The sequence below is a fragment of the Felis catus genome, chromosome F2 (genome assembly GCF_018350175.1).
Source record: "Felis catus isolate Fca126 chromosome F2, F.catus_Fca126_mat1.0, whole genome shotgun sequence".
Taxonomy (NCBI): Eukaryota; Metazoa; Chordata; class Mammalia; order Carnivora; family Felidae; genus Felis; species Felis catus.
Window position 1 is genome coordinate 64,082,137 of NC_058385.1, and position 25,965 is coordinate 64,108,101.

The following is a 25,965-nucleotide window of genomic DNA, read 5'->3' on the forward strand; positions in this document are numbered from 1 at the left end:
ATATTATGTATCAGGCAGGGTGTAATCTGGAGATTGGTGATGAGCAAGACAGACTTGGCTCCTAGTCTCCTAGAATTTAAACTGTAACAGAAAATAGATACTGAGAAGTTATTATAAGTCTTACTTAATTATAACTACATTCAGTGGCAACCAACTATGAATAATCCACAAGAGATAGTACATGAAAACAGATGTGGAAAGGCTATTGGTTATCAGTTGTGGTAAAAACAATTTGGAGTGTGTGTGTTTAAGCACTTATATGTATTTGTTTATATAAATATAAATACAAGGTTTGCATTAACTAGCTTTTCAGCAGATATTCTGTTGAGTGTCCACAATACAATAGGCACCATTATACATGCTGGACTGGCAGTAAAATAATTTAGAACAAAGTCCCTGTCCTCAGGGAGCTTATGACAGTGGAGGTAACAAGTTTAGATTTTACCCCAGATACCTATATGGCTAGGTCTCTCAGTTTTGAGGGTCCTTTAGTCCAGTCATCTTCTCATTCAGGACCTAATTTGCCATCCCATCTAAAATTGCACGTACACTCTTCACCTGACATTATATCCATTTCCCCAGCTTTATTTTTTCTCCTTAGTACTTATCACTATCTAATATAGTAAGTGTGTGTCTTTTTCTCTCACTTGAAGTGAGAGGAGATAAGATGGAATTTTTTACTTTTATTCATTGCTTTATTTTCAGTGCCTGGAAGAGTGCCTGATACTTATTAGGTACTCAAAAGTATCTTTTAAATAATACGTGAAATATATGTTTCCAGGTAGTAGTAACTTGTCTGGAAAAATAAAGAAGACTTTGAATGTATTCCATTCATGCAGTGAATCAAAATTTGTGCCCCAGTTTTTATCAGTTCCTTAGGCTTAACAAATCATCTCTGATGAAATAAAATACATACATATGTATTAGTTTGAACCATATGGTATTGCTGTCTTTGTATATCAGAAAATTGTTAAGTATCAGGAGTTTCATATGGTTTGACCTAAAATAGAAAAACAATGTCCCATTTGAATTATGCTTAAATTAAGTGTAGCCAAAGAATGATTTTTAAAAGTGATTTTTAGTGAAATACCCAGAAAAGTATTATGATACTAGGAAAAATGCAAAAGAACTATGTGAACAAATACAACTGAGCTAAACCCAGTTACTCTGAATGCTCTGTATTTAAAACTTGTATTGAAAAGCCAGTTGTATAATGAAAAGTGCCTGGCTTACCATATGTTCGCAGAGAAGTTTTATGAAATTGTCAAAAAACTGGATGCTGATCATTGCCTAACTGTACATTACAAATGAATAAGCTAAAGTGTAGGAAAATCAAGAAACTTGTCTAATAACACAGAGTGAAATCAGAATTTTCACCAAAGTCTGAATATATCTACAGACCATCCATAAGTTTACAATCTTGAGTTCTACTGTGGCCTCATTTTTTTAAATTGGAATTCTTTTGAAAGGTACTTTTAAAGGTACTCTTGAAAAGAGGTTATTGTTGACAGACAAATCTTCTAATAAAAATATTTTTGTAATTTTTTTAATGTTAATTCATTTTTTGAGAAAGAGAGAGCGCAAGCAGGGGAGAGGCAGAGAGAGAGAGAGAGGGAGACACAGAATCCGAAGCAGGCTCTAGACTCTGAGTTGCCAGCACAGCGGGCTCGAACTCCCAAACCGCGAGATCATGACCTTAGCTGAGGTCAGTTGCTTAACAGACTGAGCCACCCAGGCGCCCCTCTAATAGAAATATTTTTAAGGGACTAGATTAATAATGACTTATGAAATGTTTTGAATTGATGAAGCATGTGCCTTCTTGATTCTCAAATCCATGTGATAAATAGGTTTCAAAATAGTGAGCTGAAACTAATAAGGTTAAAATGACACCATGTAACTGATCTATAAATAATTTCTGTCTTGAGAAAAGGTGAAGGATGCAGTTAAAGATTTTGAAAGAGACTTCAGTGGCGAAGACAAAGTAATCTTTCAATCAGCAACTAATTTATTATGTGCCTTTTGGGTTCAGGGCATTATTCTAGGTGGTAGGAATTCAGTAGTGAACACTATCAACCGTCTTTACTAACTTTTATTGAATATACCATTCACTAGCCTACTTGTTCTCTTCAAGTGCATATGGAACATTCTTCAGGATAGACCATATATGTGTTAGGCCATTAAATGAGCCTAATAAATTTAAAAGGGTAGAAATAACACTCAGTATGTTCTTCAGTTACAGTAAAATTAAGTTAGAAGTCAACAGCACAGATGTGAGGAATACTTTAAATATTTGGAGATTAAATAACCCACAGGTTAAATAACTTTTTAAATAACCTACAGGTCAAAGACGAAATCAAAGGGGAAATTAGAAAAGGTTTTTAACTATAAATAAAATCAAAACACATCAAATTTATGGAAAGCAGTTAAGGCAGTACTAAGAGGTTTGTAAATGCTTATCTTATCATGGAAGAAATATCTAAAATCAGTAATCAAATTACAATCTCAAGAAGCTAGAAGACTAAATCCAAGTTAAGTAGAAGAAAAGAATTAGGAACTAGACCAAAAGTCAGTGAATAAAATACTGAGGACTCTCATCTAACAAAGGAAGTGCAAGACCTATACACGGAGAACTATAAAACTTACTGAGAGTAATTAAAGACAATATAAGTAAATGGAGAGATACACCATGTTTGTAGATTGGAACACTCAGTACTATTAAGATGGCACTTACCTCCAAATTGACTCATAGATTTAATTCCATCTCTAACAATATCCTAAGAGGACTTTTCATAGAAATTGACAAACTGATACTGAATTTATATGGGATTGTAAAGGCCCTAGAACAAATGTATTGTAAAGGCCAAAACAATTTTGAAAAGGCAAAACAACTTTTGAGAACTTACACTATCTGATTCACAACTTCACAACTATAAAGCCACAGTATTCAAGACAATGTAGTGTTAGATTAAGAATATACATGTATCGGTGGAACAAAATAGAGACAAGATGCCAATAGAAAAGATAGTCTCTTTAACACAGTGCTGGAAGAACTGGATATCCATATGTAAAATATGGATTATACAAAAATTATATAAAAATTATATAACATTTAATACAAATTAATTCAAAATAGATTATATACTTAATTATATACTTAATGTAAGCATTAAAACTATAACACCTCTGTAAGAAAATATGTTTACCAAAAAGAGGATCTATAAAGGGGCGCCTGGGTGGCTCAGTCGGTTGAGTGTCCGACTTCAGCTCAGGTCATGATCTCGCGGTCTGTGAGTTCGAGCCCCGCGTTGGGCTCTGTGCTGACAGCTCAGAGCCTGGGTCCTGCTTCGGATTCTGTGTCTCCCTCTCTCTCTGCCCCTCCCCTGCTCATGCTCTGTCTCTCTCTGTGTCAAAAATAAACATTAAAAAAAAATTTTTTTGTAAAGATCTATAGAAAGAAAACAAATCTATAAATTCACCAGATTTAAAAATGGCCACTTTTTGAGAACACTAGAAGAAAATTTTAAAGGCTACTAAGAGAAAACATTTCCAATCATGTCTAACAATGGAGAAATATATATAAAAAAAATTCTTACAACTCAATAGTAAGGAGACAACCCAATTAATAAGTAGGTAAGAGACTTCAATAGACATTTCACTAAAGATACATGAATAGCTAATAAAGCACATGAAAGATGCTCAACATCATTAGTCTTTTGGGAAATGCAAATTAAAACCACAATGTTTTAATATACTTACTAGAATGGCTGTTATTAAAATAGTGACTATCAGGGGTGCCTGGGTGGCTGTCAGTTGAGTGTCCAACTTCGGCTCAGGTCATGACCTCACAGCTCAGTTTGTGAGCCACTCTCCCCCACTCTCTCTCACTCCGGATATATAAATAAAAACTTAAAAAAGAAAAACAGTGACTATCAAATGTTGATGAGAATGTGAAGAAACTAAATCTCACACATTGGTGGTATTAGTATAAAATGGCGTAGATACTCTGGAAAACAGTTGGGCAGTTAGACTTACACTTAACTGCAATCCAGTATTTCCATTCCTAGGTATTTATCCAGGAGAAATGAGAACATATGTTCACACAAACACTTGCAAGGAACTGTTAATAAAAGCCATATTTATAGCAGCTAAGAATTGGAAACCGTGCAAACATCCATCAGCCAGTGAATGGATAAACACAGTTTGTTTTGTCCATACAGTGGAATAGTGCTCAACATATTGAGGCATGAGAAGTTTTGGGTGTACCTAAATATGGTATGTTTATAAAGCCAGATTTAAAAGACTATTCATTACATGATTTCATTTATATGGAATTTCTACAAAAAGCTAAAGGACTAGAAAGCAGATCAGTGGTTGCCTGAGGCCAGGAATAGGAGAGGAGATTGACTGCAGAGAGATAATGGAAGTTTTCTCAAACTGGATTCTAGTGATGGATGCATAATTGTATTAATTCTTAAGTTAATCACATTTATACTCTGATATATGTATATAAGTATGTGTAAATTATACCTCACATATACCTTTTTGTGGCAGAGAGAAGGAAGGAAGGAAGGAAAGAAAGTCAAAAAGGAAGAAAGCCAAATGGGGCCCTACCTGAGAACAATTAAATACAAATCTCTGGGGAAGAGACCAGGCCAGGACCCCAGTAGTTTGTAATAGCACCCAATGGCTCAGTCGGTTAGGTGTCCAACTTCGACTCAGTGCATAATCTCAGCTCTTCTGGGTTCGAGCCCTGCGTCAGGGTCTGGGGTGATAGCACAGAGCCTGGAGCCTGCTTCAGATTCTGTGTCTCCCCTCTCTCTGCCCATCCCCCACTTGTTTTCTCTCTCTCTCTCTCTCTCTCTCTCTCTCTCTCTCTCCCTCTCCCTCTCAAAATAAATAAACATTAAAAAAAATTAAAGCACCCAAGTGTTTCAAGTGCATCCAGTATTAAGAACTTCTGCCCTAGATGTGTTCTTCTCAGCCCTAGGCTAGAGAACGACTGTTGCTAAAGAGAAAGTCCTTCAGATGCTCTGAGGCAAAAAAAAAAAAAAAAAAAAAAAAAAAAAAAAAAATGTGTGTGGAGGGGAGAAACACTATTTTAGGCTTTAGAATTGTTTGAACAATGATATCTCTGTTGGAAAGTGTGTAGCCTTGCAAAATGCCTATTGAAGACTAGATTTTTATTTTATTGTTTAATTTTTAGTGTGACTATCATATAATGGGTATTTTATTTTTCTTATATACACACATATATACATATATATACATATATACATATATATACACATATATATATGTGTATGTGTGTATATATGTGTGTATATATATATATATATATATACACTTGTCATTAAGTTAGAAGATTTACTTAACCAGAATATCTTACTACCCTAATCATCCTGAGATATTTTTCATTATATCAAGTGGAATATTATTTCCTCTTTACATTCATATGATTTTGTATTTTATATTGTTAAACTGTTTTATTGTTTTATTTTTATTTATTTTTAATTTTTTTAATATTTATTTAGTTTTGAGAGAGAGAGACAAGAGACAGAGACAGAGCCTGAGTGGTGGAGGGGAGACAGAGAGAGGGAGACACAGAATCAGAAGCAGGCTTCCAGCCGGCAGCAGAGCCTAATGCAGGGCTCAAACCCACAAACTGTGAGATCATGACCTGAGCTGAAGTTGGATGCTTAACCCACTGAGCCACTCAGGCGCCCCTGTTAAACTGTTTACAGGATTTTAAGAACCACTGAGAAACTTACTGATACAAAATATGACTTGATTTTTATTTTACTAGAATTTTGTTTGCCAAAGAAATCAATATATCTCTTCGTTAAAGTGTGTATGTTACCTGTAAACTTTGATACAATTAAAGGGCACTTGTAGTTTTGGCCTCTTTCATTTTCCCTGTATAATAGATCCAAAATGGATGTTTGTTTTGGTGGAGAGAGGGCATGCAAGCCAGTCAATCTCTTCAGAGTTAATAGTGTAAAAGTAACTGATGAAAACAGAAATTTTCTGTTGTAATCATTTCCCCTTATTTCTTTAGGAAGAGCTATGGGAATTGAATAACAAAGGTAATTGTAAATCTGTTACTCTCTGTGGTCTTTACATAAAAGTTATTTAATAAGCCTTCAATTAACACCTACCAAATCTGGAACAACATTTTTTAAATGACTGCATAATCATGGTCAGGGGAGTTCTTTAAAATAAATATTTTTCTTTTGAGGAAAATAAGATTGTTGTAATTACAGGCCTCTGTGATTAAAATGCTAATAAAGGTGATGGAATTTACAATCAATGTGGAAAGGATGTCATGGGTTGAAGAGATACACATAACTTGAATTGGCAAAGTGCTGAGTTGGTAAATGAATTAAAAGTCACTATAAAAAAAAGTCACTATAACTCTTGGCAAATCTTAGTTTCAAATGCAACTGGTAACTTGGCAAATCTTAGTTTCAAATGCAACTGGTAACAAGTGTTTTATCTTTCTAATAACCTTTATTTAAATTTCTTTTCTAAAATTGATGTTTATGAATGGTATTAATGTCTGTGTTGCACACTAATTGCATAAATTTATTTTTGTACTTCCTGCATGTTTTGGAGGATAAGCTTTAAGCCACAGTATGTTCATCTGTGAAATGAACTGTTGTAATAAAATTACAGTAGTTTTGGAGCACATGGGTGGCTCAGTTGGTTAAGCATCCAATTATTGATTTCGTCTCAGGTCATGGTCTCACGAGTCGTGAGGTGGAGCTCCATGTCGGGCTCCGTGCTGACATCACAGAGCCTGCTTGGGAATCTCTCTTTCTCTCTCTCTGCCCCTCCCCTGCTCAAGCTCTCTCTCACTCTCTCACAAAACAAATAAAACCTAAAAAAATTTTTTTTAATTACACAAATTTCTTTTTCCTGTGTGTGTGTGTGTACACACATATAGCATAATATTTTTAAGGTTTATCTTTGTTGTACTTCATACCAATACTTCATTCCCTTTTATTGCTGAATACTACTCTGTCATTTGGATGTATCACTCATTATTTATTCACACATCAGTTGACGGACACTTTAGCTGTTGATTCTTTTGAGCCGTTGTAAATAATGCTGCCGTGAATATTTGTGTACATGTTTTTGCGTGAACATATATGTTTAAAATTATTTTGGATATAAACCTGAGAGTGGAATTGCTGAGTTATGTGTTAATTATATGTTTAGCTTTTGAGAAATTGCCTAACTTTTAAAGTAGCTGTACCATTTTATATTCCCACCAGCAGTCTATAAGAGTTCCATTTTCTCTGCATCCTTATCAATACCTGGTATTGTCTATATTTTTTGTTATATTCATCCAAGGGAGGTAAAGTGGTATCTCTTTGTGGTTTTGACTTACAGGACCTTGTTGGTTAATGGCGTTGAACATCTTTATGTGCTTATTGGCCATTTGTATATATCTTTGGAGGAATGTCTATGCAGATCCTTTACTCGTTTTTTAATTGAGTTGTCTTTTTATTATTGTAGTTGTGGAGCTATTTATATATTCTAGATATAAATCCCTCATAAGATATATGATTTACAAATACTTTCTTCTATTCTGCAGATTGACTTTTTTTATTAATTAGTAATATTTACTGAATAATTAGGATATGTCAATGATCTAAGCACTTTCCACATAGCATCTCGCATTTAATCGTCTTCACAGCAGCCTTGCCATATGAGTACTTCTTTTTTAAATTAATAATCTTTATTTTTTTAGAGCAGTTTTCAATACTCCACAAAATTAAGCAGAAAGTACAGTTTCCATATAGCCCATATCCTCACAAACATGTAACCTCCCCTCTTTCCAACGTTCCACCCCAATTGTACGTTTGTTACAAATGACAAGCCTGCATTGACATATCATTATTAACCCAGGTCCATAGTGGCTTGACTCTTCATTATCTTGATGATGTACTTTGAAGCACAAAAGTTCTTAATTTTGGTGAAATTCAACTTTTTATTTTTTTTTCTTTTGTTTTTTGTGCTTTGGGTCTCTTATTTAACAAACCATTGCCTAATCCAAGGTCGTGAAGAATGATGCCTTTTTTTATGGTAAGAGTTTTAAAATTTAGCTCTTAAATGTATATCTATGATCCATTTTGAATTAATTTTTGTATAATTTTTTGTATATTAATTAATCCACTGAGAGGTGGATGGGTGGGAGTTCAGCTTTGTTCTTTTGCATATTGGATGTTCATGTGTTCCAAGAGCATTTGTTGAAAAGACTGTTCCTTCTCCTTCAACTTGTTTTGGCACCTTTGTTGAAAATCATTTGACTGTATGGGCGCCTGGGTGGCTCAGTTGGTTAAACGTCCAGCTTTGGCTCAGGTTAGGATCTCAGTTAGTGGGTTCCAGCCCTGCATCTGGTTCTGCACTGACATTGTGGAGCCTGCTCGGGACTCTCCCTCTCTCTGCCCCTCCCCCTCTCGCACTTTCTCTCTCTCTCTCAAAAATAAATAAATAAATAAAAATCATTTGACTGTAAATGTGAGAGTATATTTCTGGCCTCTGAATTCTGTTAATCTGTATGTCTGTCCTTATACCAGTGCCTCAGTGTCTTCTGTACTGTAGCTTTGTAGTAAGTTTTCAAACAGGGAAGTGTGATTCCTCTAAGTTTCTTCACCCCTACCACACACTCACATTCTTCTCACTTCCCTATCCTCCCAGTAATTGTAAATTAATATTCATAGTTTTAATTATTATGAGTATGTAATCACTCTTCACAGTTGAGCCATGTAATATATCTTATTTTCCTGTCCTGTGCCATTATTCTGTTTTACCTAGAGTCAATGATTCTTTTTTTCTATCCAGTCACAAAGCCTTCCTCCAGTGGCAAAACTGAGTTCAGTACCTTTGAGCACATTAAGTATCCCATCAATCATATATATGTAAAAAATCTCTTCCAGATCTATATAACCTGCCTAATCAAGATTGGTTGGTTTTACTCTCTAGATTTGTTCCATAGCTTTGGGTTTAAAAGACTATTTTTTCATCATCATAGAAATTTCTTTTGCCCTTTCTTTTTTGGTGCCTGGATCCTTTAATCTTCCTGTTTCTTTCTTTTCTCCCCCATTTTGGTGGAGCATATTTTCTAAAATCTTCCTGAAATTTTGAAGGTATTGCTCCATTATGTTCCTGCTTTTAATGCTGTTGTTTAGAATTCTAGTACTGTTCTCATTCTTGATTTTTTTTTTTTTTAACAGGAAGCCCATATTTTCACTGGAATTTTGTAGAACCTACTTGTTCTTAGTCTTCTGAATTTTCATGACGATGCACTTTAGTGGGTCTGTTTTTGTTCTTTTTTGGGCTCTCAGCATGCCTGGAAGCTTGTCTTTTTACTGGGGAAAATGTTCTTAAAATTATTTTGTTGATAATTTCCTTTCCTCTGTTTTTTTTTTTTTTTTCCTCACTCTGTTACTCTTGTTTAGATGTTATTCCTGGTTTGTGTGTCTGTCTCTTTTTCTCTTCCCCTACTATTTTCCATTTCTTTGTCTTTTTACTCTACATTCCGTAGATTCACTGAACTTTTTCTTCTAACCTTTTAGGTGAAATATAGGTCTGTGCTTTCTTATTTTTCATTTCCACAAGCTCTTTATTATTTAATGTTCTTACAATTTTCTGTTCTTATTTAATGGATACAGTATCTATTGTGAGGATTCTAGTGACCTGATTGGATGTTTGGTTTAGGGGTGTGTGTGTGTGTGTGTGTGTGTGTGTGTGTGTGTGTGTGTGTATGGTTTCTTTTTACTGCATATTCTTTGTTTCCTGCAAGTCACTTGTTTTCTGTTTATTTTGACATCTGGTTTTCATACTAACAACTTTCCTTGAGGTCCTATGATGTTTGGCTGCCTGCTCACATTTAAGAGATAGTACCAGAAAACTAATGGGAAAATTTGGATGCATGACTGTAGCTTGTTGACTGTGATCTTCATTTTAGGGTGATCTCAACGGGGAACCTAGCTGACACCAACATTGGCATTCTTTAGTCTTTCCTCTAGGACTGACCATATTTCCAAAAGAAAGCTCAATTCTGTTATCTAGCTTCCAAAATCTAGAAGTCAGGAAGATAGAGAAGGGTAAAAGGTCTCAATATTCAGTATACAAGTACTTACTTAATGCACTGATAATTAACTCTAACCATACTCTCTGTCCAGTAGTTCTCAGGCCAGAGGCAGCTTGTGTTACTTTCTCCAGGGAGTAAACCACTAGACTTCTGGGCTGGGACAGGACAATCATGTGCCTCAATAGAGTACAGAGTGGTCAGGATGCCAAACTGCTTCTCACAGACTTCGACCTGTTTTCCTATTTCACCTTCACGTTGCTTCCAGTGCCATCTGGGACCATCATCCCAGAGTCTTGTCAGGGTTTGTGGTATAAATTATGTTGCTTCTAAGCTTTCTCCACTGTTTATCTTTTCTCAGCTTCCTCAGTAGTCTGTTACCAATTATTCATCTGCTTTCCTGCTTTTAAAATCAGTTGTTGTTGTCTCTTCTATCAGATATTAGTCCTTGTAGATCTGTGCTATTTAAAAAATCTCTTTATTCTCATTTTGTGGAATTTCAGGAGACGGTGAAAATAAATGCTTATTTCTAATTCACCATCTTCAACAAAAAGGGACTCTACTTCTATTTTTAATCTCAAAGGTTTCGCAGTTTTTCTTTGACCTTCGCTATAACCCTCACTTGATTTGTTTTTAAAATATACAAGAAGCTGTCTTAACTGACCTTCACATAACTGGCGGGCCAGATTAATGAATGCTCTCCATTCCCTCTGTAAAATACATTATGGATGCCCACTGCAAGGACCAAAAAGCTACCCTGAAGTGTATCTGTGCACTTCTGCTCCCACCATCTGAATTGTGTGTGCTCGCAGGGGTCAGTTTATTCCATTTTAAAGAAATAGACGCTGGAAATAGTAGTTGATACATTATAGTGGGGTCATAGAAGAAACATACCATGGAACTCTAGTAGGCCATATCAAAAGCTAATGAATGAGTACAGAGTTTAAAGTACAGTGTTTATGCTTTGCATCCTTTTAGTTACGATTCTCTGCTTTCATTTTTCTGAGTTAAATGGGCAAGTGCTACCCGAAATGTATTGCATAACGGCTTGTTTTCAAATAACATAGAAAGTCATTATACCCTATGGGTCAAATGTATGCTTCTGTGGTGTTGCATGCTGAATTTTCACATACTTTACAAGATAGTTGTTTTTGCTTAGTTCCAGATGTTGAAGTGAAAGGTGAGTGCTCCAGCTATTATCTCCTGTTACAAGGTGCTGGCAAGAGAAAATGTAAAGCCACCTTGATTCACTCAGCCAACCAGATCAATGGCTCATTTGCACTCCGTTTCATTCATGGAAAGATGAAAGCAAAGACAGAAGAAGCCAAACTGAGTAAGTGTTGATTTCAGGTGGAAAACGTTTTATATTTGTTTGTATATGTAGTTAAACCTTATGTGGTTTTTAGGGGGCGCCTGGGTGGCTCAGTCAGTTAAGCGTCCGACTTCGACTCAGGTCACTATCTCGCGGTCCGTGAGTTCGAGCCCCGCGTCGGGCTCTGGGCTGGTGGCTTGGAGCCTGGAGCCTGCTTTAGGTTCTGTATCTCCCTCCCTCTCTGCCCCTCCCCCCTTTCATGCTCTGTCTCTCTCTGTCTCAAAAATAAATAAACATTAAAAAAAATTTTTTTTTAAAAAACAAAAAAAAAACCTTATGTGGTTTTTAATGAACTTATTTTCCCCAAACTCCATTTCGCTCTCAATTTGCCTTTTATTTCAAACATACAATAGCATATTTGAACAATTTAGAGTCTGTACTCTAAATTAAGCCCCTTTTCATTCTACCTAGTAAAATTTAGTAGGTCAGACTTCAGTGCTAAATAGGAAATTTTCAGTGTTTTCCACTTTACACACATATTATTTTTCTACAATTTATATTTCATTTTTACTTCCTCTCAAGAATCTTAGTCTGTTTTATTGCCCATCTTTTTTTTTTTTCTTTTCATTTTCTACATTTCGATTATCCATCCCTGTATGACAAACCACTCCATATTTAGCTTCAAAATGCCTATTTATTATTATGTTTTGTAGTCCTGTGGGTTGACTGGGCACAGCCGGATGGTTCTATTTTGAAGTCCCACTTAGAGCTGAGACTCCATCCACTTGAAGACTTTGTGCAGCTTGTTGTATAAGACAGCTTCTTCAGCCACATGTTTGGCTCCTGGATTAGGATGACGGAGCAGATGAGATGGGTTAGGATGACGTTCTCTTCACAGGCCCTTTTCTCATAGCCAGTGAGCTTCCTCACGACACTTTAGTCTCAGGGTAGTCTGATTTCTTACATGGTTGCCAACTTTTCTTAGAGCAGTTGTTCTAAGAAGCCTCAGGGTTTTTTGACCTAGCCTAGAAGTCATTCACTGTCCCTTTTACCATAGTATCTTACTGATTTCATAGGGTTAGCCTGGATTCACTGTGGAAAGACTACACAGCAGGTAAACAGGAGTAGTTTGTTGGGAGCATCTTTAGAGACTGGCTGGCTTGAGTAGCTGACCTGTAAAAGAAAATGTGATGGAAGAAATTCTATTCTGCTACCCAAATTCCCTCAATTTAAGAGGTTGGTTAGAGTTTAAAATGTAAAATAATTTAGTATGCTTAATTTCTGCATCTTAATTATTGTTTATTTTGAAATAAGCAAGACAGAGATGAGTAATTGACTTGTTTTTTAAAATTATGTAATAACACTTTCCTGGGAACTCAATATTATTGTCATAGAACATCTTTAATACTGACTTTTTTTTATTTCTCAGGCTTTCCTTTTGACTTCTTGTCACTTCCACATTTTTCTGGGGAGCAACTTATACAGAGAGAGAAACAGTTAGCTAATGTCCAGGCTTTGGCTTTGAAAGAATGTCTGAGTAAGTAATGGTTTGTACATTTCATTAAATGTTTACTTGTTCAGAAATAATGCATTGTTATTGTTGTACTTTTTTTTAATTTCATTTTTAAAGTTTATTTAATTTATTTATCTTGAGAGAGTTAGAGACAGCATGACTGCGGGAGGGAGGGAGAGAGAGAATCCCAAGCATCTCTGCACTGTCAGCACACAGCCTGATGCGGGGCTTGCACCCATGAAGCCGTGAGATCATGACTTCAGCCAAAACCAAGAGTCGGACACTTAACCGACTGGGCCACCCAGACACCCTTCACACTTTTTCTCACATTCTTTGCCTTTTAGGTATAATGCTCATTTGTAGAACTACTCTTGGTAGGGTAATGCAGAGTAGAAATGGTCTGCAACTTTTTTCCTACCAGACTTAGAATCTTTGTATTTTATTCGTACATCTCTGTTAACATTCATAAAAACGTTTCTTTAGGAAAATTTTGTATCTCATTCCCTTTAGCTATATATTGGAAAAGATACCTAACTTTTATCCTGATTGCTATAGACCTTCATTTTTATTTTACATCCAAGTTAGTTAGCATATAGTGCAATACTGATTTCAGGAATAGAATCTGGTGATTCGTCCCCTACATATAACACCCAGTGCTCATCCCAACAAGTGTCTTCCCTCATGCCCCTTGCCCATTTAGCCCATCCCCACACCCAGAACCCCTCCAGCAACCCTCTGTTCTCTATATTTAAGAGTCTGTTATGTTTTGTCCCCCTCCCTGTTTTTATATTATTTTTGTTTCCCTTCCCTTATATTCATCTGCATGGTATCTTAAGTACCACATATAAGTGAAGTTATATGATATTTGTCTTTCTCTGACTACTTTCGCTGAGCATAATAGCCTCTAGTTCCATCCACATAGTTGCAAATGGCAAGATTTCATTCTTTTTGATTGCCGAGTAATACTGTATGTATACACACACACACACACACACACACACACACACACACACTACATCTTTATCCATTCAGCTGTCAATGGACATTTGGGCTCTTTCCATAATTTGGCTATTGTCAGTAGCACTGCTATAAACATTGGGGTGCATGTATCCCTTCAAAACAGCACACCTGTATCCTTTGGATAAATACCCAATAATGTAACTGCTGGGTCATAGGATAGTTTTAGTTTTAATTTTTTGAGGAACCTCCATACTGTTTTCCAGAGTGGCTGCACCAGTTTGCATTCCCTCCAGCAACGCAAAAGAGATCCTCTTTCTCTGCATCCTCGCCAACATCTGTTGTTGCCTGAGTTGTTAATGTTAGCCATTCTGACAGGTGTGAGGTGGTATCATTGTGGTTTTGATTTGTATTTCCCTGATGATGAGTGATGTTGAGCATTTTTTCATGTATCTATTAGCCATCTTGATGTCTTCTTTTGAAAAGTGTCTCTTCATGTCTTTTGCCCATTTCTTCACTGGATTATTTGTTTTTTGGGTGTTGATTTTGATAAGTTCTTTATAGATTTTGGATACCTACCCTTTATCTGATATGTCATTTGCAGATATCTTCTCCTGTTCCTTCGGTTGCGTTTTAGTTTTGCTAATTGTTTCCTTCACTGTGCAGAAACTTTCTATCTTAATTAGGTCCCAGTAGTTTGTTTTTGCTTTTCTTTTCCTTGCCTCAGAGACATGTTGAGTAAGAACTTGCTGTGGCCGAGGTCAAAAGAGGTTTTTGCCTGCTTTCTCCTCCAGGATTTTGATGGCTTTCTGTCTTACATTTAGGTTTTTCATCCATTTTGAGTTTATGTTTGTGTATGGTGTAAGAAAGTGGTCCAGGTTCATTCTTCTGCATGTCGCTATCCAGTTTTCCCAACATCATTTGCTGAAGAGACTGTCTTTATTACACTGGATATTCTTTCCTACGTTGTCAAAGATTAGTTGGCCATACGTTTGTGGGTCCATTTCTGGATTCTCTATTCTGTTTCATTGATCTAAGTATCTATTTTTGTGCCAGTACCATACTGTCTTGATGATTACAGCCTTGTAATACATCTTGAAGTCCGAGATTGCCTCCAGCTTTGCTTTTCTTTTGCAGTATTGCTTTGGCTATTCAGGGTCTTTTCTGGTTCCATACAAATTTTAGGATTGTTTGTTCTAGCCTTATGAAGAATGCCGGTATTATTTTGATAGGGATTCCATTCAATATGTAGACTGCTTTGGGTACTATCGACATTTTAACAATATTTGTTCTTCTAGTTTGTGAGCATGAAGTATTTTTCCATTTTTTTGTGTGTCTTCTTCAATTTCTTTCTTAAGCTTTCTATCGTTTTCAGTGTATAGATTCTTCTCCTCTTTGGTTAGGTTTATTTCTAGGTATTTTTATGGTTTGGTGCAATTATAAATGGGATCCATTCCTTGATTTCTCTTTCTGTTGCTTCACTATTGGTGTATAGAAATGCAACTGATTTCTGTGCGTTGATTTTATATCCTGCAACTTTGCTGAATTCCTGGATCAGTTCTAGCAGTTTTTTGGTGGAATCTTTTGGGTTTTACATATAGAGTATCGTGTCATCTGTGAAGAGTAAAAGTTTGACCTCCTCCTGGCCAATTTGGATGTGTTTTATTCCTTTATGTTGTCTGATTGCAGAGGCTAGGACTTCCAATACTATGTTGAATATTGGTGGCGAGAGTGGACATCTGTGTCATGTTCTTGACCTTAGGTAGAAAGCTCTCAGTTGTTCACCATTGAGGATGATATTAGCAGTGGGTCTTTTGTATATGGCTTTTATGATCTTGAGGTACCCTTCTATCCCTACTTTCTTGAGGGCTTTTATCAAGAAAGGACGTTGTATTTTGTCAAATGCTTTCTTTGCATCTATTGAGAGGATCATATGGTTCTTGTCCTTTCTTTTATTGATGTGATTTATCACATTGATTGACTTGTGGATATTGAACCAGCCCTGCATCCCAGGTACCATGGTGAATAATGCTTTTAATATATATTGGATCCGGTTGGCTAATATCTTGTTGAGAATTTTTGCATCCATGTTCATCAGGGAAATTGGTCTGTAGTTCTCCTTTTTAATGGGGTCTTTGTCTGGTTTTGGAATCAAGGTAATGCTGGCCTCATAGAATGATTTTCGAGGTTTTCCTTCCATTTCTATTTTTTGGAACAGCTTCAGAAGAGTGTTAATTGGATTCTTGTTTTGGGGAGATTTTTTATTACTAATTCAATTTCTTTACTTGTTATGGGACTGTTCAAATTTTCTGTTTCTTCCTATTTCAGTTTTAGTAGTTTATATGTTTCTAGGAATTTGTCCATTTCTTCCAGATTGCCCGATTTATTGGCATATAATTGCTCATAATATTCTCTTATTATTGTTTGTATTTCTGCAGTGTTGGTTGTGGTCTCTTTTGTTCTTGATTTTATTTATTTACTTATTTATTTATTTTCCTTTTTTTTTTTTTTTTTTTTTGATCAGACTGGCTAGGGGTTTATCAATTTTGTTAATTCTTTCAAAGAATCAGCTTCTGGTTTCATTGATCTGTTGTACTGTTTTTTTTGGTTTTGATAGCATTGATTTCTGCTCTAATCTTTATTGTCTCCTGCCTTCTGCTGGCTTGGGTTTTATTTGCTGTTCTTTTTCCAGCCCTTTAAGGTGTAAGCCCTTTAAGGTTGTGTATCTGAGACCTTTTTTCCTTCTTTAGGAAGGCATGGATTATTATATACTTCCCTCTTTTGATGCCTTTGTTGTGTCCCAGAGGTTTTGGGCTGTGGTGTTATCATTTTCATTGGCTTCCATGTACTTTTTAATTTCCTCTTTAACTTCTTGGTTAACCCATTCTTCATTCTTTAGTACAATATTCTTTATTCTTCAAGTATTTGTTGTCTTTCTAAATTTTTTTCTTGTGGTTGACTTCAAGTTTTATAGCATTGTGGTCTGTAAATATGCATGCTATGATCTTGATCTTTTTGTACTTGCTGAGGGCTGATTTGTGTCCTGGTATGTGATCTATTCTGGAGAATATTCCATGTGCACTGGAAAAGAATGTGTATTCTGCTGCTTTAGAATGAAATATTCTGAATATATCTGTTAAGTCCATCTGGTCCAGTGTGTCATTCAAAGCCATTGTTTCCTTATTGATTTTCTGCTTAGATGATCTGTCCATTGTTATAAGTGGGGTGTTGAAGTCCCCTACTATTATGATATTCTTGTCAATGAGTTTCTTTATGTTTCTGATTAATTGATTTATATATATGGGTGTTCCACATTGGGAACACAAATGTTTACAATTGTTAGATCTTCTTGGTGGATAGACCCCTTAATTATGATATAATGCCCTTCTTCATCTCTTGTTACAGTCTTTATTTTAAAATCTAGGTTGTCTGGTATAAGTATGGTTACTCCAGCTTTCTTTTGGCAACCAGTAGCATGATAGATGGCTCTTCATCCTCTTATTTTCATTCTGAAGGCGTCGTTAGATCTAAAATGGGTCTCTTGTAAACAGCATATAGATGGATCTTGTTTTCTTATCAATTCTATTACCCTGTATCTTTTGATTGAAGTGTTTGATTGGAGTTTTTAGTCCATTGACATTTAGAGTGAGTACTGAAAGATTTGAACTTCTTGCCATTGTGTTAGGCACTCCTATAGAGTTAGGAGTTTCTGGTGGTGTTTTCTGGTACTTTCTAGTCGTTGTTGCTTTTGGTCTTTTTTGTTTTCTTTCGTCTTTTCCCTCAGAGAGTCCCCGTTAAAATTTCTTGCAGGTCTGGTTTACTGGTTACCAACTCCTTTAGTTTTTGTTTGTCTGGGAAACCCTTTATCTCTCCTTCTATTTTGAATGACAGCCTTGCTAGATAAAGAATTCTTGCCTGCATATTTTTCTGGTTTAGCACGTTGAATATATTCTGCCACTCCTTTCTGGCCTGCCAAGTTTCTGTGGATAGGTCTGCTGTGAACCTGATCTGTCTTACCTTACAGGTTAATGACTTTTTTCCCTTGCTACTTTCATAATTCTTTCCTTGTCTGTGTATTTTGTGAATTTGACTGATATCCCTTGCTGATGGTCGTTTTTTGTTGATCTTGATGTCCGTGTCTTTCTCCGTGTTAGGGAACTTCTCTGCTATGATTTGCCCACATAAAACTTCTACCCCTTTTTCTCTCTCTTCATCCCTCCAGGACCTCTATGATTCAGATGTTATTCCTTTTTAATGAGTCACTGAGTTTTCTAATTCTCATATCGTGCTCTGTTGCCTTAATTTCCCTGTTTTTTTCTGTTTCACTGTTCTCCATAAGTTTGTCTTCTATATCGCTGATTTGATGCTTTGCTTCATCCATCCTTGCTGCTGTGGCAACCATTCAAGATTGCACCTCAGTATCGCATTTTAAATTTTGTCCTGACTAGATTTTACTTCTTTTGTGTCCAGAAAGGGACATATGATTCTATGCTTTTTCAACCCCAGCTGGTATTCTTATTATCGTGATTCTAAATTCAGGTTCAGACATCTTTCTTATATCTGTGTTGATTAAGTCCCTGGCTGTCATTTCTTCCTGTTCTTTGTTTTGGGTAAATTCCTGACGAGTTCTGTGGCTCAAGTTAATGCAGATTGTTGTGTTAATCCTCAGATCAATTTCCTAGGTGTGCAAAATGGTTTCGTGATGATTTGGCTGCATTTCAGGGACGAGAGAAACAGAACTTCCATGCTTCTCTGCCATCTTACCTAACTTTAACTTTTGTCTCTAGACCTTTTTATAAAATTTCTTGTTGTATATTTTTGGTTGTAACAGGAGGATAGAGACTGCAAATAGAAAGAAATGCAACTGCAGAGAAATTACTGTTATCTTGAGCATTGATTCTTTAACCATTGAGACTTTAACCATGACTGTTAATAAAAATTCATTTCAGGGGCGCCTGGGTGGCGCAGTCGGTTAAGCGTCCTACTTCAGCCAGGTCACGATCTCGCGGTCCGTGAGTTCGAGCCCCGCGTCAGGCTCTGAGCTGATGGCTCAGAGCCTGGAGCCTGTTTCCGATTCTGTGTCTCCCTCTCTCTCTGCCCCTCCCCCGTTCATGCTCTGTCTCTCTCTGTCCCAAAAATAAATAAATGTTGAAAAAAAAAATTTTTTTTTAAATAAAAAAAAATTCATTTCATATACTGAGTGAAGTTAGCTTTATGGATTTTTCTTATTCAGGAAAGTAACACTTTTTCCAATGGTCATAGTTTAAGGTTTTACTTCTATTACTAAATGTTAACTTAATACCAGTGTTAACATTCATTAGTCATCTATCAGTCTTATTCATTAGTACCTAATATGAACTTATTTTAAACTAATTGATAAAGAATTTTTAAGAAGTTGACTCAAATTGTGAGGCCTCATTAGTTGCATATAGAAAAAATGTGATATTAGGATTAAGTGGATATAGTATAAAATAAAAAGTATCCATTCTTTTCTTTAAAAGCATTTAAAAAACATCTTGAATTCAGTAGGCTGTTTTATTCAATGAAAAGTCATTTTAGAATACTTCGTCTCAATTATTATGTAAGACTTACCTACTTTTTCAGTTGGACAAATCAGGGTAATTCTGTAGTCTTAAACTCCAACCACTGATTTATTTTTTTAATTGTATAAATGATATTAGCTCAAGGAAAATATAGTTAGAAAGGCAAATCAGTTTCAATAAAAAGTAGTACATGTTACAACCAAGGGAAAAAAAATACTGGAATAGTATTGTTGTGGCTGGAGAACCCCTATTTCAAACATCAGCCTACAGTATTACTCACTTCTTAACTTTGTTCTGCCCCTGCTAAATCCCTCTTCAGGCCCTACTTTCTTACCATGGGCCTTCTGCAGCTCTTTAAAATTCTGTTCCCTCCATATCTCCCCTCTCCATCGTTGCGTCTCTTCCTTACCCTTCCAACCAATCCAAGAAAGATTGCCAGAGTGAATAGGCAGCTCTCTGAAGCTGATACATTTCTCCTTTGGGTAGGAAGAGTTAACCCCCCTGTTTGGGCCAGAAGGGAAATACTAAAAGCTATACCTAGACTGCTGCCTGCAGGTGTGATTGGAAGCTCTGGGTGGGGGTGGGGGGAAGAGCAGACAGAAGTACAGAATAAATGCTGAAAATGTAGAAGGGCCACGGGCAGCTGAGCTGTGCCAGCCATAGCTGTAAAGATGCCACAGCTTTGGGTGAAGCGCGAGGATGGTGGGGAGCCTGAAGCTGAAGGAAGCCATATAGCTAGTAGCTGCTAGAGAAACCAGCTCAGAGCATATCTAGGAAATGACCAATTTGCAATCCAAAGTATGAAATCGATGAATATTAATGATCCAGTTAATTTATGATGGAAATACTTGCTGAACCAATCTCTCCTGTACCCAGAGTCAATACTGGATTAAAAATTTGGGGTAAAGATGCATCTTTTCAGAACTCCTGTATCTCTAAAGACAAGAAAATGACAGCAAAACAAAGTTTCTAATGTAAAATATCTGAGTGTATTTCAGTGACTTTCAAAGAAGTGAAATATAAATATAAAAGTATCAAAAGTAGTATAGTTAATTAATTTACACATGGTGAAAACTAACGTAATAGGAGCAGCTTTCTTTGGGAAAAAATCAACAATTCAGTATCAATACAAAGATTATAACCTTTGCTGAAAAACAAAAAGTTGTTCTGGAAGATTTTTTCAAAATTATCAACAAGACATAGAGTAGACTTATAATATCCCCAGTGGTTCTCTGATTAGTACTGAATCAGAGAGAGTAACTGGAAGAGTTTACATAAAAATACACGTGCATTAATTGAGACACTTTGTTTTTTACAATAACACAAAAGTCAAATAAAATTTCTGTTTTGGTTTAATTTTTTAATAATTACTTCAGTAATTTTATTTATTTTTAAAATTATACTTAATACTATTAGAATACTTACAATTTTATAATTCATGTTTACTTGATTTTTTGTAACTTTTAGCTTCTTGCATTGGGAAGTATTAAATATCTTATTTCACTGATTTTTAAAGAAACAATTTAGGAATGCTGGACAATTTTTAAATAAGATTGTTCAGTATGATACAAGACAAATGCCAAAACAGCAACAGTCTTGTCATTTTGCTCCAGTACTGTGGCCATTACTTTGAGTTTCCCACTTCTTTTTTAAATTTATAGAACCTAGTAGAAACCTGATTAACACTCAATCTCTGGTACTTTTGAATCTTCTGGTCTATATTTTTTCTTTAGTAAATACTAAGTTATTGCTATCTTTTTTTATGAATAGCATTCTTTTGCTGATTCATTTTTAGGCTTCAGTCCAATGTTTTTCTCCCTAAACTTTTGACACTTGTGTGCAAACTCATTTATGCAGAGATTTTTTGTATAGGTAAATTATGCTGCTCATAATCCTGTTAAACTTCATCTGTTCCCTCTTTCTATTTCTCAGTCCTCAAGGCCAGAAGGAGTTCTACCCTCCTCTCAAGATAGCCCAATGTTGTAATGTAATTGACTGTTTTAATAAGCATGGGTCAGGTTCATGATTTAAGTTTCTTTTTAATGTCAATAAAAATGTAGAGCTAAATTCTGAAGCATATTACCTATTGTGCATCTTTCATGTGAAAACAAACCACTGATAACTTTTAATTTTAGAATGACTCCCAGCAGATTGTGCAAAAAATAAAAAGAAATGAAGCTTTTTATTTCTCACTAAGAAGTTGTAATAACAGCAGCATATTTTATAATCTTACTTTACCATTACTAATGTTCTTGAGTGCAGGAACCACCTTGGATCACAACTGGAATGATCCTAGCAATATCCATGTTGGTAGGGTGGGATTTTGCAGAGACATTGTTGTAAAGCTCATGTTCTCAAGTAGAATCTCTAGACCGGCTACTCTCTTCTCAGCCTACTCTCTTACATTATTTATGTGTCGACCTCATGTGATAATGTTCTGGACTTTAATCCTCTGTGTCCAAGAGCACAGCACAGTGCTTTGTAGACGACAAACTCCATAAATGTTGAGTTGAATTCTATGAATTTACAATTTACTATTATAGAAGAAAATGCTATTAGTTCAGAAGTGTTTTAAAAATGTAATATTTTGGGTGCGCCTGGGTGGCTCAGTCAGTTAAGTGTCCAACTCTTATTTTGGCTCAGGTCCTGATCTCATGGTTCAGGAGACCGAGCCCTTCATTGGGCTCTGAATTGATAGCACGGAGTCTGCTTGAGATTCTCTCTCTCCCTCTTTCTGCGCCCTTTCCCCACTCACCCTCTCTCTCTCTCTCAAAAGAAATAAACCTTTAAAAAATGTAATGTTTTGACAAAAGTAATACATGGGTATCGTTTAAAATGCAAATGGTATTGAAAACTTCATGTACCAGCAATACTCTCCCTTTTCCTCCCCATCTTTCAGTCTTTGTAGACAGCTACCCTCAACTCTGCCAACTGGTTTTCCTAACATTTCCTCTAGTTTTTTAAGTAATGTGTGTATGCTATTTTTTGATTTGCCACTTTCAGACATTATCTTGGCATCTAACACAGAAGATAAAGACTTAGCTTTCTCATATCACCTTTGCTTTCTCTTTCCACCCTTTACAGTGAAGTCATGAATTTTGGTCAGTGTTTAGTTTTAACATTATTATCACTATATAAATAAGTTTACCACTGAGTCTTGCAATATATGATGATAATTACCTCTCTTGTATAATCTTTGTTTTTCTTATGATGTGGATGATCATTTTTATTTGCCCATTCTTTTGTACAGGCAAAATATTGTTACTTTTCCAGAGGCTCCAACATTTTTCTACCTACTTAATAAGTTCATTATATGTTCAAACACAGTTCCTTTTTATCTCTCTTCATTTTTTTTTCCAGAGTGTTTACTATTTTTCTCTGTTGTGTTCAGGTTGCTTCTTAGACCTCTTGACTTCTTAGAGACTTCTCTTTTCTTCTTTTCTTCTTTTGGAGTCTCCTTTTTTCCAGACCCCTTGTGTTCCTTCTTGGATTACTCCCTTGTTTGGTTGGTGACTATCTTTTAGTAACTGTTTGAATAAAAGTTCATGGGTCATAATTTTTTTTTGAGTTCTTGCTTACCTGAAAATATCTTTACTTGATTGACAAGTCATAAATACTTCTAGGTTGAAAACTATCTACCTTCGGAATTTTGAAGATGTTACTTTATTGTCTTCTACATGGTTGTGTTCCTATTAAGAAATCTAATGCCTATTTTTATCCTTTGTAGTGCTTTATTTTTGGTTTATTTGATTTTACTCCGTTCTGGAATCTTTATCTCCAGAAGCTTTACTCTGAATCATAGTGTGTATGTATTTGCTGTCCTCTCCCTCTGCCCCCAGTTTTTTAAGTTGTCCATTCAATGAGCCATTTCAATATAAGATTCACATTCTTACATCTGAAAATTTTTATCTCTTTAAGAATTTCTTTCCCTTTCTCTTTTTTTCTCTTTCTAGAACTTTTATTAATTATATATTGGTTTTTCTGGGCAGAATACCCAATTTTCTTTCCTATTTCCATATTGTTTTTTGTTCTAGTTTCTGGACAATATCTGGCATTTTATTTTAAGCCCTTTTATGGTATGTTTAAAATTTGAGTTCTCATGTACTTAATTTTAAAAAGTTTTTTTCTTGTTCATCAATTGTTCCTTTATCAAAGCATTGATTATTTCTATGAGAATATTAATGATAGCAAGCTTTCTTTTGTTCTCTGCAATGTTTTTTTTTGTTTTTTGTTTGTTTGTTTTTTCCTGCTGGGCTCTTTTTTCCTCTTTGCTTGCTTTAGTCTTTCTTTTCATCTTAGATTTTTTCCTATTTTGAGGGTTGCAATAAATAAACCTCCTTACCCACCCAGTTGAGAAATAAACGTAAAAACACACAGATGGAAATAAATAACAGGTAAAAGCTTGATTGAAGGATATGACTTTTTAGATCTATGGCCAGGTGAGTTTTCTGATACATAACCCAGAATTGAATTTCCCCTGCTTGAATGAAGAGCTAGGCAACTGAAAAGCTAGGCCCTGTTGGGGCAGGGCCCTTATCACATTGCAGAGAGCATAAATTCTGAGAACCTGCCAGCTCAGAGGAAGGTTGGGGAGAAGGATCTGATCAGCGAATGCCTTGTTTCTTCTCCAGACTAGCTCAAAGAGTGACAGCTGGGAGAAGGGAGCTACAGGTGTTACTGAATTAAAGTCTTACATGTGTAAACATAAGACCGTGGAAATGCAGAGTCCCCACTCTCCTCAACACCTTTGCTTAAATGTCTAGTTACTCGTTTCTGTCTGTCCTGTTTTAAATGGGAAGCTTTGTGGACTTTAGTCTAATACACTGCCTGGCAAGCTGTACTTGTGAAGTGGTGGAGTGACAAGTCAACATTTTGCTTGTGAGCTCCTGTCCCTACCTCTGCCTCAATATCAGGACCAAGCTCTTTTCTCTGGGGGCATTCAGTTTTTCAAAAGCGGAATCCTTTCATCTTTCTTGGGAAGCATTTATACCTCCTAGCTTTCTGGCTACAGCGCTTGGAGTTGGACCTTTCAGTATATAGACCTCTATTTAATCCCCCAGTTTTAGCCCCAGCTTCAGTGCTACCTTTCGGTGTGCCTGATGACACCAGTAGGCTGGGACTCTTTTTCAGCTTCCTCCCCCCAAAATGAGAACAGTCTCCTGGCTGTGAGGGGTGGAGGGTGGGGTGAAGACCTTTATTTAGTTGTCTCCTCCTTTTCTAAACATCCATGCGTCCAGTCCTAGTTTAACCTGGATCTCACTGTCGTCTTCTAATACCACATAGTAGTGCTTTTGCAGGCACCCAGTGGACACTTCCTGTCCTGTACCAACTCAGTTACTGTTCCACCATCGTCTCTTCTAAAATGTCAAAAACTGTCATTATTAATTGTTTCTGCTTTTGTTGTCCTTTTTTTATTCCTTTGTTGTAGATTTAGGTTTTAGGAAGGAGAAGAAATAGATGGAATTGGTCAAGTGACCACATGTAACTGAGAGTCTTACAGGTTTTATTTTCATAAACACCAACGTCCTTAATGGTCTGCAATATATTCTGAAAACTTGTAAACTATATATTTACCATTTATCACTTGTTGGCATTAACAGATTATTCTAGTTTTGTTTATCTCACATAAGTGGAAATTCTGTCATTACCTACGAATGGGATTAAAAGGAAAATAGGCATGTTGATTTGCTGGAGAAATTCAACTGTTTTACTTTTGAAAACATTTCCCATGAAAGAGTAGTGGATGTACTTCTAGAGAGGCTTTAAAATAATAGGCATATGGTTAATTATATTGTTTTGTTGTCTTACAGAAAGGAGAAAGTTGGCAAAGCAGCCTGAAGTAGTTTCTGTTGATGAACTCAAAAATCTGTTAGTACTCACAAGGGAACACTTTGTAGATCATTTTGATGCTTTTCTTCCTAAAACAATTTCAATAAAGACAGACAAAATTAAAACCTCCGATATGTCAAATGGTAAGTTTTTTGTTGGTTTAAATATTGGTTCTTTTTGTATGTTTAGCATTTATTATAGTGATTTATCATTAAAACTAATAAAATGTTTGTCAAATCAAGATGTATCTTATAAATTTAATTAGTCATATATATTTGCATAGTCAAGTATGGTGTGTATATATGATGAACTATTTCTCATCATTTGAATATTAAAAAGTTTCTGATCACTTCTTTTTTTTTTCTAAGTTTGTTCGAGAGAGAAAGAGCTCATGCATGTGTGTGTGTGTGGCGAGCAGGGGAGGAGCAGAGAGAGAGGGAGAGAGAGAAAATCCCAAGCATGCTCCATGCCGTCAGCACAGAGCCCGACACGGGGCTTGATCTCACAAATGGTGAGATCATGACCTGAGCTGAGTTAAGAGTCAGATGCTTAACTGACTGAGCCACCCAGGCATCCCAATCACTCCTTTCTTTAAGGAGGTTTTTGAGCAGAGGGAGAAGCATTTTAAGGTGGTTCCTCTTACTGCTTTTACAAAGCTACTAGAAAGGGTGGATTTCTATTAAGTTACGTTTTTATAAGATAAGAATAGTAGGAC

The 25,965-nt window shown here is 35.9% G+C and overlaps 1 protein-coding gene across 3 annotated transcripts in view; it reads left to right on the forward strand.

The window, feature by feature from the left end:
- The window catches only part of MTBP (MDM2 binding protein), an 80,183-nt gene that overhangs the window by 26,189 nt on the left and 28,029 nt on the right, over nucleotides 1-25,965 (forward strand). For all 3 annotated transcript variants that reach the window (XM_019823073.3, XM_019823074.3, XM_004000088.5), the window contains exons 12-14: nucleotides 11,256-11,429; nucleotides 12,838-12,945; nucleotides 25,232-25,393. In XM_019823073.3, the coding sequence (XP_019678632.2) occupies nucleotides 11,256-11,429; nucleotides 12,838-12,945; nucleotides 25,232-25,393 (444 nt within the window). The remainder of the gene's footprint in view (nucleotides 1-11,255; nucleotides 11,430-12,837; nucleotides 12,946-25,231; nucleotides 25,394-25,965) is intronic.